The sequence below is a fragment of the Eptatretus burgeri genome, chromosome 17 (assembly GCF_056783735.1).
Source record: "Eptatretus burgeri isolate ZD-2024b chromosome 17, Ebu_testis_v1, whole genome shotgun sequence".
In the NCBI taxonomy this organism is placed as follows: Eukaryota; Metazoa; Chordata; class Myxini; order Myxiniformes; family Myxinidae; genus Eptatretus; species Eptatretus burgeri.
In genome coordinates this window covers 26,037,776-26,059,424 of record NC_140977.1, presented here as the reverse complement: position 1 = coordinate 26,059,424, position 21,649 = coordinate 26,037,776, and the positions used below count along the sequence as shown (strand labels likewise).

The following is a 21,649-nucleotide window of genomic DNA, read 5'->3' as shown; positions in this document are numbered from 1 at the left end:
CTTTTGATTAATAAATTATCCCCCTCCGAATACAACCTGAAACCCCATTTGCTTTACCTGTAGCTACCTGGCACTGTGCTGCCTGCTTACCTTCCATATCTATTACCACCCCCAGATCCTTCTCCTGTGTGACACGTTCCAAAATTACCCCTTACATCCTGTAATCTCTATTTTCATTGTTCTTTCCCATCGCAAACACCTTACACTTGCTCAAGTTAAACTGCATCTGCCAATCTTTTACCCCATCGATGAAAATATTCCTTCTTTCATCAAAAGCACTGACAACTGACACCTTATACCATTCTTCGATTTGATTGTTTATTCGTCTAAATTGATCGTCTATCAAAAAAAAACCTGAAAGTTTTGTGGAAGGCTGAACTGGATTTGCTAATCGGACAAGTTCTGATCAAACGAAGTACATATTACCAGACAACAATGATGGAATCTTTAACCCTTTCACTACCTCATGTCTCACACATCCTTACCCTTCATGGGGCTATTCCCCTTATTTCCTCTTTTTCCCCCAGTTCTGTATTAGTTTTCAGAACTTAACATACATTACAGCATGTGCTTTTGAACGGGTAATAGAAAAAAGACCCCCCACCCACAATCCCCTCCACCGAGCTAAAGGCATGTAAGGTCACACAGGCACAATCAATTGTATGGAAACCGAAAGAAAGGGCATCACAGGTAACCCAAAAATCCTTTACCTTGCTTGTTATCTTCCCACGAGTCTAATCTTAACCCTAACACCTCCATTCATTCATGCCATCCCCGTCGACCTTCCTGTTTCCCATTTGGAACCATCATCCTCATGATAACGTCTCAAGCTTTTAACACCTGGATTTTAAGTCCGCAGTCCATCACCATCTCATGGTCTCTCATATTTCTACCTCTTATCTTTTCTAACCCACTGGGACCCTGATGCCACACTTCACCTGCAACTCTTCTCCTACCTGCTTACCTTTCTCCTCCACCTCCTGCTATGAGCCTTGGTAGGTGTTTTAAAATAACAAAAAAAAACACATATCCTCTGCAAAATACTTAACAAACCCTAAATGCCATCCTTTCATGACATTACATTGACAACGTTTCATGAAACGAAGAATAACCCAAAAGGAATCCTGGCATAGCAGGTGCTGTGCAGAGTCCTGTCGCCATGTCGTGCAAAAGATGAATCTGACGGAATGTTCTGGAAACAGCATCGTCACTCATTTCCACAACTGGCCCCGAGCTGCGGGAACTTCGAAGCGTATGAACCCTCTGTTTTTCAGGATTTGTTTACGAAACCCCGATTTTGGCTCCCGCTCCGGTACAAAAGGCATTGTTGTCAGAATTCCCAAATGTTGATTACATATGATCCCACGCCTTCCACACGGGATGTTGCGATGTACCGGCTGGGAAAACCCTTTTCTTCCCCCAGATTGAGAGGCAAATCCACAAAAAGGGAAAAGCACAAAAGCTTCTCGAGGTTGGCCCTTGGACGTGCCTGAGCAATCATGCAGACGTGGAGGAAAACGAAAAGTCTGGAATTTTTCTGCCATAAATTTTATTGCAGGCCCAGGGCAGCAGAGACAGCTGTTCTCTTTGGACTGTGAAGGATTATATCCTTGGATTACCCTTTTCCAGTTATTTAATATCCCATCTATTTGACGTGCCGTTGACTACCGAATTCTGCTGATGTTTATGTAGACGTCGGTTTTATGAACTGGGCTCGAAGACACGTCTCATACTTATCCACATTGACATTGTACCGCGTTCCCGCCTTGGGGTCCTTTTCACCATTATCCACGGATGGGGCTTTTTTGGAATAACGGCATCTCTTTGCTCCCAATGCTCATCTTGAGTCCTCTTCCTTTTTACCTCCGCCATCTGCGATGGACGGATGTAATGTTTTCACCCCTGTCTGTTTTGTTTTTTGGGTGGTCGTTAGACTACCGTTATTCTCAGGTTTTCCGTCTGTCTGTATGTATGTACGTAATGGACAGCTCTGGAGGCCAGAGGAGTCAACCGATTTTGATGAAACTTGACTGGTAGGTTCATACCAGGATCTAGTTGTATGCTTTTGAGCACCGTTGCTATGGACGCCACCGTTACCAAGCAACGGGACTTTGAATTTTTTGAAAAAATCCGAAAAATATTTATATATATATATATATTTTTTTTTTTTCGAAAATCGAAAATCGGCTTCCGCACTTTTATGCGCACTGTAATCAAACTCTTTGTCAAAAAATTTCAGCCATATCCGTCAAAAACTGTATGACGAGTATGCAATTATGTCGCGACCACCCACGTCGCCTGCCGGCTTGTATGTTTGTCTGTCTGACTGTGATCAGGATATCCCAAAAACTTATCGACGGATTCCAACGAAACTTGGTGGGCAGATTGGACGTGTGACATGGACGAAATGATTCGATTTTGGTGAAGATCTAGATACAGCTAGTGGATTTTGTAAGTGCTTCTTCATCATTGAGAGCTCGGGCCAAAAACCGATGTATCGCACAATATCTCAAAAAGTTATCGACAGATTCGAACAAAATTTGGTGGACGGGTGAGGTGTGTGATGCAGAGGAATTGATTCGATTTTGGTGAAAATCCGGATCTCAATCCGGGCGGAGGTAGATGCACTCTTACCGAGTGCCCTTCTAGTTTGTGTTGTTTTTCATCGTTGTTCGCAGTTATGTGTCCTTTGTGAAGTTGTCGATTTTGCCAGGTGGGAAATTTTGAGATCATGGGGAAAAATAGATTGCCGTTCATTTACTCTTCAGTTAACGAGAATGTCTATTTCTACCTTGTTGTAAAGACGCTCACCTGGGGAACCTTTTGTGGCCAAATCCTTCATGAATCTTCTCGTCAGCAAAATGACATCCGACTAGCAGGAATATTCGTCTATTCATGATGTGGTGTTCTGTCCGAAGGCAGGTTCAGTTTTGTCAAAGCAGTTGCATGGTAAGTGTTACACTGGGTGGTTTGCCATTGCCTTGCCAGCAGTAGTTATGGCAGGAATTTGTAATTTGGCCAACATTGTGTCGGCAATAACTCGCCGACTCTTTGCGAAGGACGTCGTTGCATCTTTGACGTCCACCAAAGAATACTGGCAGACAGGATGCCAGTTTATAGTCCACAGCAAGAATACGTATCGCAATAATTCCTTCAGGGTTCCGGCGATGACTCGCCGACTCTTGTCGAGAGACACGATGGGATCTTTGACATCCACCAACGACCAGTGTTAATAGATGAGTTCTCCAGTTTAACGTCCATCCGAGAGATGGCAAACACATTGATACCTTGCCCTCTCTGCGAAACACCAGGGCGACAGTTTATAGCTGGGTCGGGATTCAAACTCAGACCAAACGGTTCAGAGCCAGGCACATATATACCTACCTACCTGTAAGCTGTGATTCCATCAAGTTTTGAAATCATAAAGATAATAACCTGACCCAGTAACCCCCCCGCCCCTGTCCATTCCCATAGCGAAGGGGTTCTTCTAGTATTTACAATGGACAACAAACATGAAGCAAGAACACCTAGGATAATTAAAATGTCATCCTCAATCCCCTCAAAGGGATCATACATGCTCCTAAGAATCCTTCATCAAAGGTCTATGAGGCACAACGTCTGTAAGGAAGTCCAGGGTCAGAGGTCACCTTTCCGTTTGCCATCAATTTGGTCTGTGACTTTGGACCTGCTCAACGATCCTATTCTGCCCCTTTAAAATTGCCCACCTTTGTTCCCCCAAATGTGTTAAGTGATTCACAGAAAGCTTGATTTGAACGCCAAACGTTTGTTGCAGCTGGAAATTGATGGAATTTTTGAACATGTGCTAACTCTTCCCTTATTCCTCCCTGCAGACATGTCATGGCTGTGCTTCGGGATCAAAGTGTGACTGCAGTGGTGTGAAAGGCGACAAGGTAACGCTGTGTTTGCACCTGATTCACTCATATGTGGCCGAGATGGACAGTTTCAGCATTCTGAGGATGATTAAGGGTAGACCTTCAAACTACACCATGGCGAGCCTGCTCCTTTCACCCCCACGCCCCCCCCCCAGTTAAGTGGAACCTGACACGAGAAGTCCTTGCTCTTTAATCTTTGTCCAATGAGTTGTACACTGGAGTTAGACAGAGAATCTGAATTCAGTTTCATACAAAAGTGTTTGAATACAAGTTTGCAAGGCCTGAACACACTCCTCTCAGGCATTGTGGACGCATCATTGAATCAGGCTGAAACCACATTCTGATATCATAGAATATATACTTATTACGTACACAAAATTGTGAGATTTTCACCCCTCCCCCTCCCTACATGCCCTATATATCAGAACCCCCTCCCTTCCCTTTTATAGCACATCCTGATCCATTATGTTCGTTCTTACAAATTTATTTTTCTCATTCACCCCTCACTCCTCTCGATTGCTTGCTGAACAGAGTTAGATGCCCGTTAGTGCCAGGAAGTGGCAGTGCATCACAAAGCATGCTCGAGATCTCCTTCCTTCAGGATGTTAAGCCGGCTGTCCCATCTCCATCGTGGACGTTAAGGAGCACGTGAAAATTGCGCACACGATTTGTCCTTTAAGCTTGTACCCGAGCAAAGTCGTCAGATGAAATTCCAAATTCGCTGCACGAAACGGACCACGAGGTCGGACTGCTTTACCTCTCCGCAGACACTTTCTGGTCTAACGTCTGCCTCGACGACCCCACGATTAGACCCCGTGAATCTTAGCAAGAGATTGGATCATATGGAATGGGTTGTTTGATCTCCCATGTGAATTAATTAACAAATCATCGGTCATTTGTTTCACGTTTAAAACCTCAACATGACGAGCTGTGAGCAGACCTTCCCAGCTTTCCTCCTCCAATCCCTGCCTTGGGCTCTCACTTCTGCCAAAGGCGCATGTGTTTTCAATTGAAACTTGCCATATCAATGGCCAACCACACCATGGCTAATGGTCTGGAGCTAATCCATCCTTCTTTTGCCACCAAAAACGCGTAGCTGTCAACGGGGAGGTCGAACAAGCTCTTCCCCATGACGGGGTGGGATGGTGCTTCCTTAACAATCCAAAGGGAGGTTTGTTTTCCATACATTTCCAAATTCATAATAAGAGTTCTGTACGTTTTGCTCTCCTTTATTTTTCACTTATATCACGTGACTATGTCGGATGTCTTGGCCATCTGCTTTAGCTGTAAGTGAATGTGCAGGGGCAGTGGAAGGATAACCTCGAGGTACGCACACTCCCCTCTAAGCTCTCTAGCCTGGGTTCGAATCACAACTCAGCTCTAAACTGTCATCCCGGTGTTTCACAGACTCGGTGATTCATCAATGTTCAAGCCTGGTGTTGGCTTCATGGTTCAGGTGGCTGGCTTAAGATCTTAGGGTCTTGAGTTTGAGCCCCTTTTTGCATTGAATTAACACCAGGTAGGGTTGACTCAGCCTGTCATCCTTCCGAGGTCGAAATGAGTAATAGAGGGCACAGCTGTGCCTCGAGAAAATGATGCAACCAGCAGTCACAGGCCGCACATAATAGCTATTCATCAAAGTGTGTGCTGTTCCTCGGATGGACGTGAAACTGAGCATCCCGTCTGTGGGCATTCGTTGGTGGACGTTGAAAATCCCACTGTGTCCTTAGCGCAGAGTAGGTGAGCTCTCGCCAGCATCCTGAACAAATTCCAAATTCCTGCCTGGACCGCAGGTAGCAAGTGATCTGGTATCCTTGGAAGTTCCTTAACACCACGTCACACCGCTTGCTATCGTGGAGTGTACGAGCAGACACGACAGCTGGCTCAATGTCTCCTCCAAAAGGATGGCACACTCAGCGATCCAACACCCAGCCTGGATAACCAACCGCAGGATCACCTTTTATAGTCTGGTTAGGTGTGGAACTCGGACTAGACAGCTCAAAGTGTAGTGTGCAACCTCTGAGCTCTTCTGTCATTCCCCTTCCCGACTTATATATTAGTACTTAACTCATACTTACCTACCAACTACCTTTTTTTTTTTACTCCCACTAACCATATCTTTTCCTTCTCTTCTCACTTCAAGAGTGTGTCATGTCCGCTTGTTCAGTGTTGTCCTATTCCCTGTATGTAAACCTTCATGCCTTGCCTCTGATTTTTGATGACAGGCTGAGTCAACCCACCTGGTATTATTTCACCGGCATGACAGGGGCTCAAACTCAAGACCCTAAGATCTTAAGCCGGCCACCTTAACCTTTAAGCCAATGCCAAGCGTCCTGAGATTCGATGTCTATAGTTGAAACAAGGTTAGGACATACTTGCCCAGCACCACGTGAGTACACCGCATACTACCTTTGCATTCATGGGGAAAACAGCACATGTTGTGTCATTGTATTTGTGTTCCGCAACAATCTGCTGTGACTTGACGAATAGTGCTTCTATTGTTCCAGGCAATCCCAAACAAACAGTCACGTGAATGTTTTCTTGCCCATGTTGGCATCAGAATCATCGCGAGCCCTCTTGTAATGCTGCACCCCTGCGAAATTTCTCAAATAATACTTTGTCCTTGTGAAGACAGCATGGAAACAAGTTGTGCAAAACAGCAGCTGGGAATTTTGGATTTTGAGGAGAAAGATGTGTTTTCTCCGCGTTCTTTCACACAGATCCTTCCGGATGCTTCTTCCAGCTGCGCCGATCCCCTTCTGCATCCCGGAGTAAATGTAACGTCTGTAGGGACCCAGGGAACACCGATTGATATTGCTCGGCCACGAAGCTGCTTATCCGGCTTTCAATGGCCCCTGAGAACGCAGCAACAAGATTGGCGACAGCTCCGGATAAATGGAGCCTATTGGAGAAGGAACGGTGGACAGCCTTGGGCCTTTGACTCGCTATCGTAGTCTTCAGATGGAACACGAGCAAACATGAGCTCTAATTCCATAAAACCAAAGGGACAAAACTTTCGGTACTTTATCAATCATGAGCCTCGGCCTACTTCGCGGTGCCTTCGCTTCCCTTGCAAACCAACCGTGTATTTTCCTTGTGTTTCGTGCGTTTGTGAATGTGCTGATGGCAAGGCAATTATTGTCAAACACTTTGGGTTTGGATTGTGAAGATAATTTTCTGGCATTATGTGGACTGCCTTTTCTCAAAGAAAAAAAATAATATGCAGCAACTTACTTTAACCATTAGATGTGGTCCACAGCACATACATACCATATGTAGTAGAACAGCAGTTGGTGGTGTGCATACTTGCACCAGGTTGAACAGTGTACGTTTTGTATCCCACCGAGAGGCCTGATCTGGATCCAGACCTGAGCCAGGATCAAATTGGCTTGTCCTTGTCACCGACCAAACTCGTCCACCAAGTTTTTTCATAATCCGTAAACTTTTTGTCATAAACTTTTTGAGATATCGTGCTATATATCGTTTTGGGCCCCCATCTCTCCATGGTGAAGAATCAATTTTTAAAAAATTCTCGTATCCACATTCAGATCTTCACTAAAATCGAAGCAATTCGTCGTGGTCACACACCCAACCTGTCCCCAAAGTTTCGTTCGAATCCGTCCACAACTTTTGGAGATATCGTGCGATATATCGTTTTTGGCCATATCACTCAACGGTGAAGAAACACTTCAAAAATTCTCCATCCGGATTCAGATCTTCACTAAATTCGAAACAATTTGTCCTTGTCACACACCTAACCTGTCCCCCCAAGTTTCATCCAAATACGTCCACAACTTTTTGAGACATCCTGCTCACAGACAGACAAACCGACAGGGGTGAAAACATCACCTCCATCCACTTTAGTTCCATTCGTTCTACTTGGGACTGTTTTTAGATCCTCGTGGAGGATCTCTAAGTCTTACTCACGTTGTTGTTCTTCATCTTCTTCTTGTGGACTTTTTTTGTTTCACAGCCTCCAGTTTTCATCGAAACTTCCTGAAACTTGCCATGTATATGCAGAAAGCCCACGCGCACACAGTAACCATCTCCGATTTTGAAAATTCCTCCTAGAAAAAAAAGGTTATGACGTCAAAATATCTCCGCTAATGGAAATCGCCTATACCATTACGTCCGAAACTAGGCAAGCTGTTTGAATTTTGTTTGCGGGAATCAAGCCGGGCATTAGCACAGATCATTTATGATTCAAAAAACACAGATAATTTTATGATTTGAATAAAAATTCAAATCAACTTCACCGTTGCTTTAGATTAGAAAAAGCAGCTCAAATATTATGACACTCGCATCGGTATTGGCACCTTGTGTGGAAGGAATTTCGAGTTTAGGAAAAGGCAGCCAGGTACTATCATCATCATCATCATCATCATCATCATCATCATCATCATCATCATCACCCGGCCGTTTCTATGCTTGCATGTGTAAGTCATGGTTCACCTAATGCCTGCTTTCCAAGCTGCACGATCTCTTGCTAGCCCTCTTGTTCGGCCTTTAACTCAAAGATCGTCTCTCAGCAACACATCCCACGTTTTCCTCGGACGGCCTCTCACTCTCCTTCAATTCGTATTCATATTTATACACCTTCTTGCACAGCTACCCGAGCACATCCTTTCCACATGTCCAAAACCATCTCAACCGACCTCCACACATAACCTATCTCTTAATTCCACATTTGATTTCCTATCCATCAGTGTCACATCACGCATCCACCTCACCATTCTCATTTCATTTCATTCACACCTCCGTTCATCCTCCATTTTGATCACCCATGTTTCACTGCCATACAACATCACGCTTCTAAAGCAAGCTGCATAAAGTTTTCCCTTTAATTGGAGAGAGGTCCCTTTTGATGTCTACAGGTGTAACAACTCCCAAAACTTCCTCCAGCCACTTCTAATTCTTGCATTCACTGCTGCTTCTACTCCACCACCTGAACTAATCATATCACCAAGGTAACAGAATTTATCGACACATTCCAGAGATATACTGTATCACCACAAACGAACCTTTCCACTCGAACTGGAGTCACTTGTTTACCTGTGCAAACAGCACATTTTAAATCAGGTGGCACCGACAGTCTACCCCTGCCTGATGCCACTCTTGTCCACCCAGCAGTTGCAGGCTTTACACAATCTTGAATTGCTCCCTACACATTTTTTTACAGACACTGCAGGGCCACCTCCCTCTTTTTTCCACACTTCCTTCTCCCGCACCACTAATCAGTACTTTTGTTTTCCCTTATAATCACTTTCAGTCCTCTGGCCTCCATACCCTCCTTCCATACTGCATATTTACCCATTACTTCTTCCACACTGTCGGCTATCAGCACCAGGTCATCAGCATGCAGGAGTTCCCAAGGTAAGCCTCCTCCAAATTCCTGTGATATAGCCTCAAGAACCATGATGAACAAGATTGGGCTCAAGACTGAACCCTGATGAACATGCACTTTCACTTCAAAATCCTCACTCTGCACTCCATTTACCCTCACAGAGGTTTTTGGGCCATCATGCATTGCCATGACTACTCCAACTAACCAATCCTCCACAGGTAACTTTCACATGGACCATTGCACCACTTCCCTGAGGCACCCTATCGAACGCCTTCTCCAAATCCACAGATAAAAGTACAGTTGTCTCTTCTTCCCCCAGATATTTTTCCTGTAATTGCCTAACTATAAAATTTGCCTCCATCTTGCCCCTTCAAATTACATTTCATGCATATTAACACTCTGTCTTATCAATTTATCCAAGACTCTCTCTACACTTTCATTCCATGCTCGAGCAACTTCAGACCCCTATAAATATTCAGCGTTACACTCCTCAACCAGTCATCTGGGATAGATGTCTCCCTTATAATTGCATTTATCTATTTAGTGGTTAAATTCATTCCAACATCACGAGATGCCTTCAGCATCTTTGCGACAATGCCAACGCTGCTCGCCGCTTTACCATTCCACATTTCATCAATGGTTTTCTTCACCCATTCATTGGTCATCACAGGTGGTGGACCTTGCACCGGCTTTACTGCCTCCAGAATATCCCCGTTCCAAGGGAACCCCTCATTTAGCAGGTGCTCATCGTAACTCCTCCAAGCATTTCTAATCTCCCCCATGGTCAACCAGTGCATTTCCCATGTCATCCTTCACATATTGTTCTCCAAACAGAGCGAGACACCCGGGTTGGTTTTCAAAATAAATTCACTGCTTATTTATTTATTTTTCTCCGTTTTACATTTTCAGATATTTTCTACTTTACCATTTGAGCTTTTGTCATCAAATTTTCAATAAACCTTCATTACAAGAATATGGAGAATGCTGATTAATAAATTTGACATTTAAGAAAAGCTGTTTACGTCATGTTTGGCGTACATAAGAAGAAGAAGCAGAAGAAAAAGAAGAGTCAGTACAAAGTGGATGCCTCCCAGCAATTATTTTTCTCCCTTTGGTGTTAAATTAAAAGGAGAAAACCACAAAGACGTTTCCCGAATTACCACGATGGTAATAAACAGGTGATAGACACGGTGAGAAACCTTTGATTGTTTGAAAGAGTAAAAAAGTGATCCTTCTGTGAGAAATCCAGACCCGGGGGTGATGTGTCTGAGACCATGAGGAGCAGTGGACATCTCAAGACGTTTGTTTGAGTTCAGCCAAACTTTGTAAGCTGAAAAGCAAACCATTTCACGGATGCTCGCTGATGTTAACAGTCAGGAATGCACGTATGATGAGAATGTGAATTGAACAGGAATTTTCTTCAATTGTTGCTATCGAGATGAACATGAACCACAACATTGGAGTTCATCAGCTGGAACCCGTAAAATTGGAAGTGAATGTGAACCATAGCATTATAGTTCATGAGCTGGGCCGCATAAAGTTGGAAGTGAATGTGAACCACAGCATTCGAGTTCATGAGCTGGATCCCATAAAGTTGGAAGTGAATGTGAACCACAACGTTGGAGTTCATGATCTGGACCGCATAAAGTTGGAAGTGAATGTGAACCACAACGTTGGAGTTCTTGGAGCCTGGTGTTGGTACAGTGGTTAGGACAGCGGCTTGGGATCCAAAAGGTCCTGAGTTCAAGCCCCGTTGGGCCACTGAATTAATACACCAGGAGGTTGACTCAGCCTGTCATCCTTCCGAGGTCGGCGAAATGAGTACCAGTATACTGGGCCGGTGTATACCCCGGTTAAAATAGGTGTACCATATCCCTGTGTCGTAAGAGGCGACCAGGGTTGCGTCAGGAAAGGCATCCGGCGTAAAACATGTGCCAAATCACTATGCGGATCATACGGATGATCCGCTGTGGCGACCCCTAACGGGAGCAGCTGAAAGAAGAAGAAGAAGAAGAAGAGGAAGAAGAAGAAGAAGAACGTTGGAGTTCTTGAGCTGGACCGCATAAAGTTGGAGGTGAATGTGAACCACAGCATTAGAGTTCATGAGCTGAACCGCATAAAGTTGAAAGTGAATGTGAACCACAACGTTGGAGTTCATGAGCTGAACCGCATAAAGTTGGAGGTGAATGTGAACCACAATGTTGGAGTTCATGAGCTGGATCCCATAAAGTTGGAGGTGAATGTGAACTACAACATTGGAGTTCAGGAGCTGGACCCCATAATGTTGGAGGGGAACATGAACCACAATGTTGCAGTTCATGAGGTGGACCCCATAAAGTTGGAGGTGAATGCGAACCACAACATTGGAGTTCATGAGGTGGACCCCATGAAGTTGGAGGTGAATGTGAACAATAGCATTTTAGTTCATGAGCTGGACCCCATAAAATTGCTGCATGTTTTGAAGGCCCTTGAAGAAATACACCAATGCCCCTTCAAGTTACCATGGTAATAATCCAGTGTGGCCAGGCACGGATCTATGGTTTTAGGGTCGGGCATGGTGGGGATGCAAAAAATATAATTGCTCCAAAAACATAATTTCTCCAAGTGGAGTGAGGAGGGCATTTTTTGAGGGTGTTTCTTTTTGTCATTAATTCCAAAGTCTATTCCATTTATCGACAAAGAATGCTTTCATACATTTGAAAAGAAGTACTCTATTGAACAAACCTTTACTCAAAACAACATTTCTTTGAGTTATTGTCTCATCACAAAAATCCAATTGAATGAAAAGCAGAAATTGCATAGAATGAAACAAATGACGTCATTATCAAAACAACTCAATTCCTCTGATGTATTGAACAAGGTTTCATGTGGAAGAGACTTTCAATCAGAATTACGGGTTTTTTTTATCAGCTGAACATTTGCCTTCATCGTCTCAACGATGTGAATCACTCATAACAAAGATTTATTCTCCAACACATTTGATGCCTATTGTATACCCTGGAGAATTTCTCACGGTTAAAAAGCGTTTTCTTGAGTTTTGAAAACACAGACTGAGTGTCAAATTCAAACGGAATGATTGTGACTGGATTATCTGATACTTGGGATACCCTTCAACTTCTTGGTTCATGAATGGTTAGGAGAAAAGAAACATCTCCAATGACAACTGATTCCGGTAATTCGTTAATCATCAAGTATATCCACCACGTGAACAAAATGAATGGTACAAATCAGTTCCATGTTGAACGCTGCGGTCAACAACAACTGTGGTTTGAGGAATACCAGGTGATCACACATTCCGAGACCACATCTTCGGTTATGTATCACCTTAATACATATGAAAACTAGAAGGGCACTCGGTAGAGCTCATACCTTCGCCACATAATGCCTGAACCATGAGAACCTATCATGCCCAATACATTTTTGAACTAAAAGGGCACTCGGTAGAGTTCATACCTCCGCCACGTAATGTTTGATCCACGAGAACATATCAGACCCAATACATTTTTGAAATATCATGCTATATACCGTTTTTGGCCCTATCTCTCAATGGTTAAGAATCACTTTAAAATTAAATAATTCTCATATCCAGATCCGGATTCGGAGCTTCACTAAAATTAATCAACTCGTCATGGTCACACACCCGACCTATCCACCAAGTTTCCTCCTGATCCGTCCACAACTTTTTGAGATATCGTGCTATATGTTGGTTTAGCCCTATCTCTCAATGGTGAAGAATCACTTTAAAATTATAGTAATCACATCCGGATTCGGACTTTCACCAAAGTCTAACCAGTTCGTCCTTGTCACTCACCCAACCCGCACACCAAATTTCATCTGGATCTGTCTACAACTTTTTGAGATATCCTGCACAAAGTCAGACAGACAAACAAACAAACAGACAGACAGAGAGGGGTGAAAACATAACCTCCTTCACCTTCGATGGTGGAGGTAAATATCATGCAATATATTGTGATTGGCCCCATCTCTCAATGGTGAAGAATCACTTTTAAATTAAATAATTATCGTATCCACATCCAGATTCGGGTCTTCACCAAAATCAAATCAATTTGCTGTGGTCATACACCTAACCTGCACACCAAATTTCATGTGGATCCGTCCACAACCTTTTGAGATATCCTTCACACAGACAGACAGACAAATAAGAAAACAATGTTGCAAAATCACCCCCCCCCTCTCCAAAGGTTGCCATGGATACATCAAATGGAACATTTCATTAAGATTAAAATTGACAATCTTAATCAAAGCTCAGATCAATCAGATGAAAATTAATTTTTTTTTTTTCAAATTGAAATTGATGATTTTAGAAGTTTGACCTTGACTTGGCCTTTGACCTTTTGACCTCAAAAATAGTTCGTTTCCAAATTCAGTGATGCACTTTGCAATTGCTTAATTTTCAGGTTAATCAGATGATAACTGATGATTTTTCAGATTAAATTTCATGATTTTTGAAGTTTGGCCTTGAGTCGACCATTTGACCTCAAAAATAGTTGCTTTCCCAATTCAGTAATGTACTTCAATTTTCAAATCAATCAGATGAAAAAATGACTATTTCTTAGATAAAAATTGATAATTTTGGAAGTTTGACCTTGAGTTGACCTTTGACCATTTAACCTCAAAAAAAGTTGTTTTCCCAATTCAGTGATGCAATGTGCAAATCTTGTTCAAATTTCAAGCCAATCGGATGAAAAATGCCGATTTTAGAAATTCGACGTCAAAATGACCTTTGGCCTCAAAATCAATAGGCTTCTCAGTTGAGACTACCTCTACAACTTGGTAAAGTTTAATGATGATCGATTTCGAATTGTGACCTGTCGGCGATAGACAGACAGACAGACAGACAGAATAACGAAATCGACAAACCAATATACTTGAAAAAATCTTCCATTCTGCAAGTACCAAACAGACAGAGAGGGGTTAAAACATAACCTCCTTCACCTTCGGTGGTGGAGGTAACTAAAACTGCCATTTTATTACTGCTCGCAGTGATGAGCGTGTGCCAAGACTTCCCACTTTTATGCAACCCCACTTTGAATGGACACCTGACCCTGACCCATGATGTTTATTATTATCCAATTGAATTTAGAATGGGATTAAAATAAATTCAATTCAAATCAAATGGAAGACCAAATAGGTATATTCCTGCATTTTGAGTCATCACAAAGATCCCAAACAAGCAAAAGGCAAAGATGAAGTCATCAGGAAGAACCAGATCTGGGTTTCAGCTGCGACTCCTCTACCCTCAACCCCATCCAGGCGCAGCCAAAGGAGCCTTTAAAAAAAAAATAACACATCATAAAGAACCCAGATAAAAAAAATCAAATCATTCTGGCTGCCAGACCATGCGTCCAATCAAGTTGAAATGTAAAACCTGCATTTCCCATCACTATAAGATCATAATTGGGAAGTTTCACATCAATCGATGTAGCGGTTCAAGAGAAATAATTTTTTAAAAAGATTTTCGCTCAATCCAACATGGCTGTCAGACTGTGTGACCAATAACATGGGGTGAACACCCCTGGTATCCCCAAGGTTTGGAGATTTTTTTTAAAGTTTCCCCTAAATGTTTCCAACCATTCTGGAGAAGAAGATTTTTTATAGGTTTTAGGGTAAATCCAATATGGCTGCCAAACCATGTGACCTAATGTCATAGGTGTGAACGTTTTGTTCCTCATGGATAGGTGGTCATACCTGGAAAGCTTTGCATCAATCTGTTCAGCTGTTTCAGAGAAGCAGATTTTTAAATGTTTTTAAAAAAGAAAAAAAAAACAATATGGCTGCTGAACCACATGACCGATGACGTCAACTTTTTTTTTCTTTTCTGTGGACCAATTTATCCCGAGATGACCCACAAAAAATTTCATGCTGATTGGATGTAGAGTTTTACGTAAGCAATTATGATGTTATAATGAAGGCACCTGTTTCATCATCAAAAGAATCACACTTATTCCCCATGGGGAGAACTTGACATGTGCCAAGTTTCAATTTTTTCCATGGAGCGGTTTCGGAGATACAGAGGTCCAAATTTTTTCCTTTTTTCCAACGTCTGCCACACCAAGTGACCAATAATGTCATAATTATCATTATGGTGAAAATTTTGTGTCAATCGGATAAGCAGTTGTAGAGAAAACAGAAAAAACTAGCACGGCCAAACGTATGTACGGATGGACGGACAACCCGAAGACATAATGCCTCTGGCGACTTCGTCAACGGAGGTATAAAAACAATCCCTTTTGTCAGGAGGGGTGGGGTTCAGGCAAGGAACACGCCGGTTGCACCCCACTCCCGGATCCGCCCTTGAGTGGAGCATGACGGACAAGTGTTCTTTGCAATTGCAGACACTGTGATTCAGCAGCTAGATGAGCTACTGAACACAGCATCAACTACTGGGTTGGTGGTCTATCAGTGTTTGGAAACAACGCTGTTAACTTCGAAAATGGACAAATATCGCATCGACATGTATCCTGAACTCGACTATGAAGCTCTTCCGATCCAGTTGAAAATGTTCCATCAGAATTTCCACCCTAAAACTGTTTTCAATGCGAGGGGAGCACTTACTGCCATGTCACCTGATACAAGGAGTCTTTACTACCAGGTGGAGAAACTTCACCAGCTACAGATGGTTTGCTCTGTTACTTCATGGCTATCGTGCCAAGCAGTGCTCTTTCAGTTGTCTTTGTTGGCTGAAAACTTAGCTCCAAAACACCATGGCACAACTGTGGTTAAATACAGTGGCAACATGCCATATACATACAGACTAGATAGATCAAGTAGATCAAGTAGATCAAGTCGATCAAGTAGGGAAGGTGAACATTACATTTACATTGTATGTCATGTGCATTTTTGTGTATATTGTCCATAACAGCAGTGACAATAGCATCGGTACATACATACACCCCTTGCACTGTGTTTTTTCTTGATTTCCATGGCATCGGCTCTCAGATCTTGTGTGCCAACTCTCCACAATGGCCTGGCCATCCCCCCAAATCGTGTAAAGAAATCGCCACTGCTGCCTGAACCTACCGTCCTCCACCCACAACCCCCTCCTCCGGCAGTACTAAACATCTGGCACTGTAGGTTCCCTGCGTAGTCCTGTATGAAGACCACTCGGTGGGTGAAATGTCAGCCCTGCACCTTATCCTTTTGCTGTTGCTATCGTTGGTGGTGCCTTTTTCATCATCCATGAGTAACAAATGATCCACTCTCTTTTTAATTTAAAAACGATTGCTGCAATAATTTCCTTACATCTTGTAAATTATTAGTGGCTTTAGTAAGCTGAGCTCTGGGATATAAAACTTCAGTTTGGGGTTATGGCTGCAAATTAGAGCCTTTCCCATGCTGTTTAATCAATTAGGTTTCCTGCTTTGTGCACATCTCTTGGAGGGAACTTAAAACCCACGGAACTTTCAGCTGTCGGAAGTCTTGCATCAAGTGAACTGTACGCACATTACTCTCAATGCCTGCCTTCCAGCTATTAGAGTGAACTCTTTCCTTCTTGTGCTACAATATCTGTAAAAAAAAAAACGAAAAACAAAATTATTTTTGTGAATACACTTTAAAACTTTCATGATATTCATGAGCCTTTTCCACTATTAAAAGGGTATCCCCATTTTAGTCTGCATAATAATCACCAGTCTGTTTTCAGTACACTGCAGGACTGAGGCCTCCCTTTGCTCCTGTTGGAAGATATTGGCTTTTGTGACATGCTTGCTTAGTCTGGGTTGTTGAGAGGGTTAGCAATTTGTCATTTGTTCAGGTTGCGGTGGTAACTCACCTATTCTTCACCAAAAATACTGTGGGTTATTTAACCTCCACAAATGGCCGGTGCTGGAAGACAGGTACTCCGGCTAAAGGTCACTCCGATGGACCGAACCCAAGGTGCAAAGCATGCCAATGCAACAGGAAATCCTGCGCTGATTGCACTCGACTGTTGTCATATCCTCCACTAATTCCATTCCACCCATTGGGTAACACATATTCATTGATCCTATCGTACATGCCGAGTGCCACATATCCTCCACCACACATAAGGTTCCACGTATCTTCCACTTCCACTGATATAGTATCCATGGGTACTGCTTATCTTCCACTGATTCCATCGTAAACGCCAGCAGGTACCACATATCCTCCACTGATTCCATCGTACACCCTGGATACCATATCTCCTTCACTGTTTCCATCACTACACACAAGGTTCCACATATCTTCCACTTCCACTGATATAGTCCACTGATATATCCATGGGTACCACATATACTCCACTACACACTAGGTACCACATATCCTCCAATGATTCCATCGTACACACTGGCAACCACATATCTACCACTGAATCTATCATTCCTGAATCATATCGTACCTGACTCTATCTGAGAGGTTTTTTTCCATCATGTTAAACAGAGGATATTTGGCTGATTGTTTGATCGGGTCTCGTGAGAATGTCTTTAGACTCCATTGTCACCTATCATTTAAGTTTGGTTGGTTTTCATGCAAACAAGTTCCGATTGCATTGCATTTGATACAATAACAATTAATTAATTATTTTAGTGAGGTAAATTCTTTAATTAATATTATTGGTGAAACATATACACTACATGACCAAAAGTACAAGGACACTCCTTCTAATTAGTGGATTTGGTTATTTTGGCCACACTCATTGCTGACAGGTGTATAAAATCAAGCACACAGCCATGCACTCTCCATAGACAAACATTAGCAGTGGAATGGGCCATACTGAATAGCTCAGTAACTCAATGTGGCACCGTCATAGGATTCTACCTTTCCAACAAGTCAATTCCTCAAATTTCTGCCCTGCTGGAGCTGCCCCGGCCAACTGTAAGTGCTGTTATTTTGAAGTGGAAACATTGAGGAGCAACAACAGCTCAGCCATGAAGTGGTAGACCACACAAGCTCACAGAAGGGGAGCGCCGAGTGCTGAAGCGCGTAGCACAGAAAAATTGTGTGTCGTCGGTTGCAACACTCACTACCGAGATCCAAACGGACTCTGTTAGCAACATCAGCACAAACACTGTTCGTCGAGAGCTTCATGAAATGGGTTTCCATGGCTGAGCAGCCGCACCCTAGCATAAGATCACCATGTGCCATGCCAAGCGTCGGCTGGAGTGGTGTAAAGTTCACCGCCATTGGACTCTGGAGCAGTGAAAACGCGTTCTCTGGAGTGATGAATCACGCTTCACCATCTGTCAGTCCGACGGACGAATCTGGGTTCGGCAGATGCCAGGAGAACACTACCTGCCCGAACGCGTAGTACCAACTGTAAAGCTTAGTGGAGGAGGAATAATGGTCTGGGGTTGTTTTTCATGGTTCGCGCTAGGCTCCTTAGTTCTAGTGAAGGAAAATCTTAACACTACGGCATTCAATGACATTTAGATGATTCTGTGCTTCCAACATTGTGGCAACAGTTTGGGGAAGGCCCTTTCCTGTTTTAGCTGACAATGCTCCCGTGCACAAAGTGAGGTTCATATAGAAATGGTTTGTTGAGATCAGTGTGGAAGAACTTGACTGGCCTGCACAGAGCCCTGACCTCAACCCCATCAAACACCTTCGGGATGAATCGGAACACCGACTGTGAGCCAGACCTAATCGCCCAACATCAGTGCTCGACCTCACTCACACTCTTGTGACTGAATGGAAGCATATCCCCGCAGCAATGTTCCAACATCTCGTGAAAAGCCTTCTCAGAAGAGTGGAGGCTGTGACAGCAGCAAAGGGGGGACGAACTCCATATTAATGCCCATGATTTTGGAATGAGATGTTGGATGAGCAGGTGTCCACATACTTTTGGCCATGTCATGTGTGTATGTATATATATATATATATATATATATATATATATATATATATATATATATATATATATATATATATATATATATATATATATATCCATCCATCCATTGGTACCATATTCTGTGCAAGGTGTTGGTGCTGCCTAAGCAGTCTCCTTGGCTACTCGGCACAGTGTGTGTGTGTGTGTGTGTGTGTGTGTGTGTGTGTGTGTGTGTGTGTGTGTGTGTGTGTGTGTGTGTGTGTGTGTGTGTGTGTGTGTGTGTGTGTGTGTGTGTGTGTGTGTGTGTGTGTGTGTGTGTGTGTGTGTGTGTGTGTGTGTGTGTGTGTGTGTGTGTGCGCGCGCGCATGTGCGCACGTGTATTGTTATGTGTGGTTTCCTTGTTGGGACTGTGATGCAGTAATTAGTCTTTATTTTGAGGATACATGATAAGTACCAAATATCATCCACTGGTTCCATCACCACACATGGGGTACCAGGCTGCCTGCACTTTATTTTGCATCTCAAAAACCTTTTGCCTTCTGAGCTCATAAAGTTTTTGGAGTTTTCTTTAATCGTGCACGATGGATGGAATGCAAATTGCTCTTGTTAACCATCCTTTTGGCTTTATTTGTTGGACGTAAGAGTTTTGTTCGATTTTAAACAAGTTCTGAGTTGTCTTTTTCATTAGATCTTTTTCTGAAAGTGATGCTACAAGATGTGGGGCATATATGCTGCAGTGTATCAGCTGAGTACGCTCATCTCACCACAAGTCACTAAAGAGGCACAGACTTGTTTTAACCAAAATACATGTAATTAAATACTTGCCCTCATTGCCACATTATTAAAAACATCTCACCACCACATTAGTAAAAACACCTCACCACCATTTTATTAAAAATATCTCACCACCACATTAGTAAAAACACCTCACCACCATTTTATTAAAAACATCTCACCACCACATTAGTAAAAACACCTCACCTCCACGGTATTAAAAACACTTCACCGCTACGTAACCACCACATAATTTAAAACACCTCACCACCATGTTATTAACAATCCCTCACCACCATGTAACCCCCCCCCCAAAAAAGTTTGTTTTGGGATGTTTTTTTCATTGCTCTATGGTGCCTAAGCCTTTGTAGCGATGTGAAAGGTAGTATTAAATGATCCCCGACCCTATTCATGAGTTGGTATAGGGAAGTGTTTTAGGCCCCCACAAAAAAATTTCTTCAAAATGCTAACAGGATTAGGACACCACCCCAGGACATCTTGAATGATGTCTTCCCAGACAAGTGGATCGGTAGATGTGGACCAATTGCTTGGTCACCTCGTTCCCCTGACCTGTCCCCATTGGACGACAGTTTACGTGGCTATATAAAACTGTGTACTCCACAAAACCACAATCTTTGGATGAACTTAGGGCCAGGATCACAAATACATTTGATGAAATCACTCAGCAGTAAGTGGAGAATGTTTCAAATCAGACTGAACGATGTATTATGCGGTTATGTTGCAGCACAGAAATTGAAACTGTATTGTGTCAAAACAATTTAATTGTGATTTCATATGCCATTTACAGTTTGCTTCTATCATCGGTACATCCAAAGTTGTTCAAGTTTAAAGTTGCACAAGGGCTTTATGAACATACCGCATGTATTTTTGAAATCTCATCCCCCCTCTTCCCCCCTCCCCACCCCCATTTCCGTTTGATAACGTATTTTCACTGCAGCATTGTGGCCTTCCTGGCTGAGTCTTCATTTCAATCCTCGTCTGTAAACTCCATGATAGTGCTCATAATTGTGCCTTTGGTGAACATTCAACAAGATTTTGAAGCACAGTTGTCTTTTTGACCCACTGCCCCCCTTCCACCCCCACTCTTCACATGGAGCATGCAGATGGCCCGTTATAACATTTAACATGCACAAGAAGTTTACAAAGGACAATCATATCTCATTGTGGAGGTTAAAACATTCCAGCCATAAAATCGATTTCATACCCCCCACGTATTCCTCGACCATGACCTCACGGTTGTGCATCATTGTATGCCAGGCGACCATTGCGCTCTCTCTTTTGTTGTCTCATCGTAAAGGAACATGCTCCATGGTGCTGCACCCCCTCCTTAATGGAACTGCATAACATGGTAGTTTTATTTTTGATCTGATTCCATTGGTGTTCCAATTCAGAGCCAGATGTTGCAGCTGAGGTATTCCGACAACTTTCATCGTAAATATTGTAGCTTTTTATCAGTATGATATTGTAATATCCCATCCAGTTTCGATATAAAGTCTACACCCCCCCCCCCTTTCAAATTTTTCACCTTTTGTTGCTATATAGCCTGGAATTGAGTTGCATTAAATGAGACTTTTTTCACCTTATTTACACATCGTAACCCACAACTTCCAAGTGAACAACAAATTATACAAATTTCAGAAAAAATCATTAAAATACCAAACTAGAATATCTTAGTTGGATAAGTGTCCACTCCCCCCCCCCCCCAAATTGTAAATTAGCTGAGGTGTGATAAATCACCTTCAAAATCACACACAAAGCTAATTGGCCTCCACCTGTGTTAAATTTTAGTGATTCTGATTATTTCAGAAT

At 42.8% G+C, this 21,649-nt stretch overlaps 1 protein-coding gene across 1 annotated transcript in view; it reads left to right on the top strand.

Moving 5' to 3' along the window:
- LOC147009591 (uncharacterized) overlaps positions 1 to 21,649 on the top strand; it is a 218,144-nt gene that overhangs the window by 56,468 nt on the left and 140,027 nt on the right. The window contains exon 2 of the mRNA XM_085862393.1: positions 3,852 to 3,911. Within this exon, the coding sequence (XP_085718519.1) occupies positions 3,852 to 3,911 (60 nt within the window). The remainder of the gene's footprint in view (positions 1 to 3,851; positions 3,912 to 21,649) is intronic.